The sequence below is a fragment of the Primulina tabacum genome, chromosome 15 (assembly GCF_025594145.1).
Source record: "Primulina tabacum isolate GXHZ01 chromosome 15, ASM2559414v2, whole genome shotgun sequence".
Taxonomy (NCBI): domain Eukaryota; kingdom Viridiplantae; phylum Streptophyta; class Magnoliopsida; order Lamiales; family Gesneriaceae; genus Primulina; species Primulina tabacum.
The window spans coordinates 36,372,730-36,382,583 of NC_134564.1; the positions used below are offsets into that span (position 1 = coordinate 36,372,730).

The window sequence follows — 9,854 nt, forward strand, 5'->3', positions numbered from 1 at the left end:
CAGAGGACTAATAATCTACTATTCTTATGACAAAACAGAAATTGACCATTCCTTCTTGTAATAACACTCATTTATTTGATTTAACAAAAAACTACTCATTTATTTTCACCAATTATTATTTATATATTATATACATATAGTTATTTATTATTATTATTATACAATAAACAATTATTTTTTTATAGCTGTAAATAATTAGATCATTCAACTCCGGCAATTTTCTTTTAGATTATATATATGGTTAAGAAAGTTGATCAAATTAGTGAGTGATTATATATATGTCAAATTTCTTTTAGATTTTGTATACCGACAATATCGGTCGATAATCGATCTCCATTTTTTTTAATATGCACTTTTTAATAATAAAAATACGATTTATCGATTCGGAAATAATAACATATGAGCGAACGACAAAGTAAATATTTGATGATCAATAGCTATACATATATTGTTGAATTGTCAAATGTAAATTTCCCAAAGGAGCTGGAACATAATTATAAGTGCATAAAAGGAACCAGTTTATACATATATAATATAACGTTGAAATTGATTGCGATCGCGAGCTACCCAACTACTCTAATTTGGCCCTTTTCCATTCATGTCTGTTCCATAAGCTTTAGTTGTTCCAAAACGATGGTTGCCTATGAATTGAATTATTTGGATATGAAAAAATGTTCGATTGATGATTTGGAATGCCTTCATTTTGAGATAAATTTAAAATCAATAAAAATGATCCCCCCAAAAAAAAAAAACTACTTCAGATTTGAAATTTATTAACAACTAAATCTCTAACTTAAAATACATCGATCCAAATACATCTATATCTATCTTAATTCGTCCCATGCCACAAATTTGTTGCCCAAAATGTAAAATATATGGTTTACTAAAAGACAAAAACTTGTGTGAGACGGTCTCACAGGTTGTATTTGTGAGACGGATATCTTATTTGGGTCACCCATGCCAAGAGTATTACTTTTTATGCCAAGAGTATTACTTTTTATTGTAAATATGGGTAGGGTTGATCCGTCTCACAGATTATGATCCGTGAGACGGTCTCACATGAAACCCACTCTAAAAAAAGGCATTATCATCATGTCTTGCACCCGTATCCACCCTTCGTTAATCATTTTAAGCATGATCCCACACGTTCGTTTTTGTGTTTAAAAAAATTCATATTTAATAAGATGAAACTTTAATAAAATAAAAATTTATAATATTCACAGTTACTTTTAAATAAATAATATGAAATTCTAGCCCTCAAGAACCCTTGAATAATTTTTCCCGAAATATCTCTGGGTTTCTTTGTTGTTTTATTTAATATAACTAAATTATATTGAACACTAAACATATTTATTTTATACTTACCAATCACACTTGAGCTCATATTACTTGATCCAATATTCCGTAATGTTTTTTAAAATTTTTATCAAGGCTTTCTACATAATAATGTACATGCTTTGTTCAATCGTGATATATATTCGAGAGCGAATTAAAACATTTATCATATTTAATAATATTTTACATTCTATATTCTCCAAAAATATGATATTTCCCAAATTTGTAAGTCCGCCATCCTTTTGGAAAATTTTAAATCAACTTGTAGTTGTACATTCATATTTTATCTTTTCGTGGTTTCTCAAGATCGATTCCCCCCTTTGTTTTCTTGATTGATATGGTTTTTTATGTTATCCCTCTGGCTAGGATTCAGCAAGGACCATGATCTTGGTAATCTATCCAATTTTTCATACCGTGGCAGATGGGATTCTTCGGGGAAATTAATACCGTTCCAAACGTCACATATATGCTATATATATAATAAAGAACATTAAGTTCACTCCACTCTATATGTGCAACTGTGGGAAACTGACAAACATTTAAAAGAAAATGACGGATCCTCTACTTTCCCACAATGATCCGTCCGAGCATCACCGGCACGACTCCCTTGACGACACTATCGAATATTGCATAGGAGACTTTGGGTGGATGCAGTTTCTCCAAACCACTCTTGTGTCTATTGCATGGTTCTTTGACGCTCAACAGGTCTTCATCAGCGTCTTCACTGATGCAGAACCAAAATGGAGTTGCAATAGTTCAACGAGTTCTCTGGATATGACATTTTGCGGCAACAAAAGTAACGTATGCCAGCTTCCCAAGGATTCCTGGTCTTGGGATTTTCCTGCTCACACATCCATTATTTCTGAATGGTCTCTCGAGTGTGCAGGATCTATTGTAATGGGCCTGCCGGCTTCTTCTTTCTTCTTGGGTTGTTTGGCAGGTGGGTTCGCACTGGCTACGTTAGCAGATTCAAATTTGGGCAGGAAGAACATGCTTGTTTTGTCTTGTTTGGTTATGTCTGTATCTGGAATGTTTACCTCGTTTTCGACTAATGTGTGGATGTATTCTGGTTTGCGGTTTCTCAGTGGTTTAGGCCGATCCACCATCGGGACATGTGCCCTCGTTTTGTCAGCTGAGCGGGTGGGGAAAAGATGGAGAGAGAAAGTTGGGATTATAGGATTCATCTACTTTACTCTTGGATTTCTTTCTCTACCGGCAATGGCATTCATGCTTAAAGGTTCTTCGTGGAGATTGATGTACATTTGGACTTGTTCTCCAGCAATCATTTATTCACTTTTTGCGTATTTCTTGGTCAGAGAATCTCCTAGATGGCTATTCATCAAGGGGAAAAAAGATGAATTTGCTGCAACAGTTAGAAGTATCGCCTCACCAGTGCATGAAAGCAACCTGACAAAGAGCTTCATTGGCAGGTGCATTCAGTGGCCGGAAGAGATTAAACCTCAAGAGACCGACATTTACGCTGCCATGAAGATCTTGTTGAAGAAACGCTGGGCCTTGCGGCAACTCTTGGCCATAATGGTGGTGGGATTCGGCATTGGCATGATTTATTACGGCATGCCTTTGGGACTGGCCAATTTGTCTTTTGATTTATACTTGAGCGTCACTTTAAATGCAGTGTCTGAATTCCCAGCGTCACTGATCACCTTTGTCCTTATAGGGAAGCTGAATAGAAAGGTTTCGGTGCTGGGACTGTCAATGTTGAGTGGAATTTGCAGCGTTGCATGTGTTTTGGTGAGCAGGAAAGGGCTTCAAATCGGGCTCGAACTGGTTTCATTTTTCAGTTCGTGTGCGGCTTTCAACGTGGTCTTGATTTACACGCTGGAATTGTTTCCGACATGCGTAAGGAACTCGGCAGTGTCTATGGTGCGGCAGGCGCTGGTGGTGGGCGGAGTTATCAGCCCGGTGCTTGTGGCTGCTGGCAGAAAGAAGGGGTTTATGTCTTATGGCGTGTTTGGAGTTACAGTTTCTTTTTGCTCTTTGTTTGTCTCGTGTCTGCCTGAAACTAGGGGCAAGAAATTGTGCGACACAATGGAGGAAGAAGAGCACAATGAAGTCTAAATTTATTTATTATTATTATTATTGCTATTAATTTTCCAAAGTTGGGATTATTGGAGAATTAAATATCATAACGCTTTGAATAATTATCTTTTCATTCGTAAACTTCTCACATGTTTCTGTTCTCTGCTTGCTTTTATATGAAGGATAAAAAAGTTGATAAATATAAATAATTTGTGCAGTGTGATAAATCACAATAACATTTATTCACACAATCCTATCAGCCCAACTAATCGAACGACCTCGTTGAACATAAATTTTCTGTAGCAATTGCATGCATGGGATGCCTTTAAGTGCCGGCCAACTCCTTAAGCAAACACTCGGCCGAATTACAATTAATCGTAAGGCTAAGACTGCAACCATGAGTAGGACTAAATTGCCATATTTGATAGTTAATTGGTAATTAATAATTGAAATCATAATAATCTATATATTAACATAATCTAGATTATTAATAGATAATTGAAATCATAATAATCTATATATATATATATATATTATGATATATATATAGATTATTATGATTTCAATTATCTATTAGTTAATTGGTAATTAATAATTGAAATCATAATATAGATTATTATGATTTCAATTATTAATTACCAATTAACTATCAAATATGGCAATTTAGTCCTACTCATGGTTGCAGTCTTTATATATGTGTGTATATATATATATATAAAAGCAGAGTTTTTGCCAAAAATAGAAATTTCCCGCCAAAATGTCATTTCTAAAAAAGGAAAGATATATCATGAATATTGAAATATGTGTACTGCAATAAATGATAACTTTAATTATTTCTTGCATCGATTATATCAATTCATTTAATTCAAATTTGAATTTAATTTATTTTTATATTAATTCAAATATAATTTATGTATTTATGTTTTTTTTATTTAAATTGAAACTAATCTATATTAAAATTTTAAACTACATTAAAATTTTTGCATTGATTATATCAATCGATTTAATTTGTGCTATGATTTTGTGTTACTATGATATATTTAATTTTTATTACAAGTTGTACAAATAAATTTTAAATACAAATTATTGCAATGTTCAGCATCACTCATATATATATATATATAAAATTTTCAGTCAAAATGTTATTTATACAAAAAAAAGATATATCATGAATATTGACATATGTGTACTGCAATAAATGATCACTTCAATTATTGCTTGAATTGATTATATCAATTTATTTAATTCAATTTTGAATTAATTAATTTTTATATTAATTTAAATATAATTTATGTATTATATGTTTTTTTTAAATTCAAACTGAAATTAAACTATATTGAAAATATAAACTATATTAAATTTTTTCATTGATTATACAAATCAATTTAACTAAAAGCTGTATAAATAAATTTAAAATACAAATGATTGTAATGATCGGTATCACTTATGAGTTAAATAATTCAAAAATACATTTTGCTATTTTAAGTAATTTTCTGTCCAAATTACTTACTAAAAAAAGAAATAAAATATTTAATTAGTTAATTTACTTTTTCTAAGAATAAATTGATTGAGTATTAAAAGTTATCACTATGGTTTTCAAATGGACATTAAATTACCATTTAATAATCATAAATATTTTTATCCCAAATTCATATTATTTCAAGATTACCTTAATTTGAAATAATTAATGTATTGTAGTTTTCTTCCAAAACATATGTATATTGTATATCTTGAATTGTCTTCTTAAAAATTCAAATAAGAAAGCCCAAGAAAATTAAAAGAGAGATTGAAAAGAGTTTCAAATGGACATTAAATTAGCCTCAATAAACATGTATATTATCCTCAATAATCAGAAATGTTGACATCCAATGCATGCAATTCGATATTTCCATAATTTCAAAGAGTTTATGTATTATATAATTCTGCCAAAAACATCCAATGTATAATTTTTGTACATTGGGATGTATTATTTGAATTTTAAATTATAAATAATGCAATATTGCATATTATATTAAAAACCAATTTTATTCTATTTATCTTACTAAATGTATTTACTCCAAAATTGAATTCTGAAATGACGCATCTTTTCAGCACCATATCCGAGTTGAATGCCTTCCAAGATGTAATGTTTGTTTAAATTTAGATTTGTTCGTTGTTATGAACTACCTACATATGGAAACAACGAAACATTAAGTTTGAAATCTGACTTTCATGATCGAGAAATAAAAAATATTATTCTTCTATTTGTACAAAATTTTAATTATTACGTATTTATTAATGTGATAATTTTCTTCTATATTACAAAGTTCATGGATACATGATTGTATAAAATGTCCCGTAATAGAAATGATTAAACCAATTCTAAAGAGAGTACACATCTTATTAGGAGACACATTATAAAATTTATTGGCATTGTTTTGGAATACACATAGTAAATGTTAATAAAATAACTTTTCTGATTTATACATAACTTATTTATAATCTCATATTTCATTTTTCTGTATGAATAATAGGTTGTTGTGTATATTATGAAGAGATTTATTAGATAAAATCAAATCATTTGGATAAAGATATTGATGAAACAATTATTGTTATCATTCAAATGTGTCAAACACGTGTCATGACACAAAATTGTTTGTGAATGTAGATTTAGATGTAATTATTGAATTTTTTTAAAGAAGTATTTCTCATTAATTTTACTGAATTTGATTTTAAAATATTTTTTTATCACATATTAAAAATAATAATATATAGCTTCTCAAAAAGTAAAGAATTAAATATGTATTAAGGTTGGTAGTCGATATCAATACACTAAACACGATAAACATCATGTCATTGCCATAGGCGAACAAAATCTAAAATTTTGATATATGATAGTGATTATTAGCCAAGAAAATTAATCGACATGCGTTGTATTTAAAAAAGTTTTTTAAAATTAGCGAAAAAATAGTTTTTATAATTATATTATTTTTTCAATTTAAACGTCTATTCATTTTTCACCGATTTTTAATAATATCATCATGTGCATCGCACACGTTAAATACTAGTTAATAGAAAATATTACACCTTTTAATCTGGGATTCATCAACCTGCCAACTTGATCAGGCAGGAATTTTAAACGTTCCCAACTAGTACCCACTACACTAGTTCAACAACAAAAAGAAACATGATTTTCATTTAAAAAAAAAAAAAAAGAAAATTGGCTCGCTCTTTAAGTTCTTGAATTTAATTCAAACACTATCAGGGATAATAAATGGTAAGCTCCAAGATATGTGTGAAATCTTGAATTCCAGGGTGAAACACACGAATAAATAATCCCCCTAGGCTATGTAATTAATCATTATATATACATATCACCTCTTCTTTCAAATAACTGCCTTTTCAGTTTCATTACAAGAATAATTATGTATGGGGAAAAAATAAAGAAAATCTTGCTAGCTGCTTGCACGCATGTATCAATCATTAATTTTTGTAGCTGAAGTTCTCAAATGTGGAAAAAAATTTCTTCCAATGTTGTTGATGTTGTCCTGAATCTGTCACAACTCATATATTCACCAATCGATTTCGCCGCTGCTAAATCGATTTCAGGGAAGTCCTCAAGCACTAATGGCGGACATGGAGTTTCGGCCTCATCCATACCACTGTAAATATTGCTCGGAATCCTCGCATCCTGCATGAACATCAAATTATTTTATGAATTGGACAAAAATGTCGAATAGTAATTAAGGAATAAAGCAAATGTATGGTGTAATGGCTCTAAGCGAAACACCGCGAGAGTTACTACCCGATTTATTATTAACGTTTTCATATAAAAAACCAAAATCTATAGCTTAGTTGCTTTTTTTTTTTGGGTTTTCGTAATCTAAAAAAGTAGATTGTTTATACGTAAAAAATTGGGGATAGCGTTGATCATAAAAAGCCGTTTCCATAATTTCTACTTTCGTAACTTTAAATCAAAAGAGAACCCGCAGCAGGCCCAACGAATCATTCCGCGGTCCTATTTTTGGAACCTAGCAAAAACATAAGCTACGTAATATTTCTTTATTATATATAGATTTTTTTGACGATTTTATTATACATAGATAAATAAAAGGAGATGGAGGAAATAAATTAAATACCACTGTTAATCACCTGAAACATGAAATTTGATATGTTGTCTAATTCCGGAAAATAAAATTGATTGACCGAGCTGTTGACTTCATGGGATGTGATGTTATGAGGGAATAAATCGTCGTTAGCAGCGATCGGTGGCGTAGTCCATCGTGTGAGTTCTGAACAAGAGGGGTCGAATTTCGAACTCGTTTCGTGATCTCCGGTACTGTTTTCATCATAGGCAGTTTCATCTCGGGAGGTTTCCGCAGAGGAAATATTGTCAAGGGTCTCTTTCGGTTTGGAGACGACCATGTTCTTCTTAAATACCCTACACAATGCATAGGAATCCTGCACCGTCACATTTGGGAAAACCCATTAGGAAAATTAATGAATCACAGCTTTATATCAATTAAAGAAGCCGAACAAGTATAGAATTTAATCTCGGTTTGCAAATTCTAAAAATGTGATTCTTAGATTTCTTTCTAGATTATATATAAGAGTCGATGAATAGTATTATAGTACCTGGAGGGGTAACTCAGCTCCTGACGCAAATTGCAAGAGGCGATACTCATGCATCACCCAATCAGTTCTGGTGCCATGAGGTGCTCTCCCTTTGTAGTATACCAATGTCTTCTTCATGCCGACGACCCGCTTTCCTGAGTGCACAGCCCGATCTTTTCCTGTGGCTTTCCAGTAACCGGCCCTGGTTGCCCGGTTCGTCCTCAGACCATTGGGATATTTCCTGTCCCGGGGACTGTAGAAGTACCACTCCATATCTTTACTTGGCAAGAAGGATTTATCTGTGTGAAATGAAATAGCTTGCATTGTGTTATAAAAACGGGTTGTGTTGTGATTAATTGAGTGACGGCATCTGAACTATAATTACCTGGTAAATCCCATGGTTCACATTTGTAGAGATCAACTTCTGGGATGACTTCGAGCTCGATAATCCCACCGCTGATTTTCCGATCAAGATAGTAGGCAACCAGCTCCTCATCCGTGGGATGGAATCTGAATCCTGGAGGAAGAGTCATAGGCCCCATAGACTTTATCAAATATTCGTTTCTCTGTCTTAATGTTGATGCGTGCAAATGTAAAGAGAAAACTGAAATCAATAGCTAGGTGGAGTGTAGATGTGCAGGAAATGGAGGGATTAGTTTGGGAAGTAAATGTTGAATTTATAGTATCTTCTGTCAAGTCTTGCATGACACTAAAAGATTTTTTTATATATGTATATATGATCTATAGCCCACTAGCGGTTAGTGATCAAAGCCACAAAAGTAGCCATTATCCCAATTTTTGTCTTTATACATTAGTTGGCAATTCATTCACATTAGCTTTAATAAACATCATCTTTAATGCAGTTTTCTTCTGATCTTATTTTATATGGCTATATTTTTGTGCTTCATTAGTACGTATGAGCAAATGGAATCTAAAATCTTGCAAGAGTTATCGATCAAGTTAAGATTTTTTCCTTGTTTTTGGAGCTTCACTTAGAGACTTTTTTCTTTTGGAATTTATGAAATTAAATTTTAATCGAGATTAACAGTCGACAATGCATATAGCATAATTACAAGTGCTTTGCGGGAGCTTTACAAGATTCTTGGCAAGTAATGAATATGTGAAAACACAGAAGCTTCAATGCTTTTGTCTGCTCATTAACTAACAAAACTAAAAGGACCCGCATAAAGGCTGCCTGGCCCAACTCACCGACCCCTTCCCCACAACTCATAGAGCCTTAAATATTATTAAACTATAGATAGTTGCAAAACATGGCTTGTTGTCTTTTCTTTTCTTTCCTTTTTTTCTGACAAAAAAATGTTGCTAAATGTTATTTACGTATGCTATATTTTATGTTAACAAATATTTTCCGAACCAAACCCCAAAACCTGTATTTACAGCATGTGACGACGTTCGAGTGAAATAACATTGGATCCAACATCTATATATATATATATATATATATATATATGCATGTATATCATGAGCAATAGCTGAAGCCATATATATGTTAAGAGGAAATGGATCGAAAAAAGGATGCAGAAGGAACAAAACTACCTGGCTCCCCGTCATGGCTAGTTTGCTTTATACAACTTTTGATTATTATTATTATTATTATTATTGCTGTCAAATGTATGTGGTGTCCCACCATTTTTGCATGCACTTTTTCTTTCCTTAAAATATCATTTTTCATACACCAAAAAAGACCCCAATGACGAAATCCTAATCATTTAACCCTATCTTTGACTGCGGGAAAGAATGACATGCTCTCCTTCTCCCAACGCATTCACATTACCAACCTGATCCAGATTTTAGATATTGCTAGTGATTCTGATTTAAAGCTTAGAAATTAATGGTACAATATCTGCATTGGGGGTTTTTTTTAT

At 31.9% G+C, this 9,854-nt stretch overlaps 2 protein-coding genes across 2 annotated transcripts; one reads left to right on the forward strand and one right to left on the reverse strand.

Annotated features, from left to right (window-relative positions):
• Positions 1-1,656: 1,656 nt before the first annotated feature.
• On the forward strand, positions 1,657-3,516 carry LOC142527173 (organic cation/carnitine transporter 3). Its single transcript, XM_075631899.1, has one exon. It carries the CDS (start codon positions 1,885-1,887, stop codon positions 3,412-3,414), a length of 1,530 nt encoding a protein of 509 aa, XP_075488014.1. The 5' UTR covers positions 1,657-1,884; the 3' UTR covers positions 3,415-3,516.
• Positions 3,517-6,732: 3,216 nt separating this feature from the next.
• Positions 6,733-8,602, reverse strand: LOC142527356 (NAC domain-containing protein 54-like). The gene is made up of 4 exons (XM_075632134.1): positions 8,354-8,602; positions 7,990-8,267; positions 7,507-7,815; positions 6,733-7,045 (listed from the first exon to the last, which is right to left on the reverse strand). Exons 1-4 carry the CDS (start codon positions 8,508-8,510, stop codon positions 6,860-6,862), a joined length of 930 nt encoding a protein of 309 aa, XP_075488249.1. The 5' UTR covers positions 8,511-8,602; the 3' UTR covers positions 6,733-6,859.
• Positions 8,603-9,854: the final 1,252 nt, after the last annotated feature.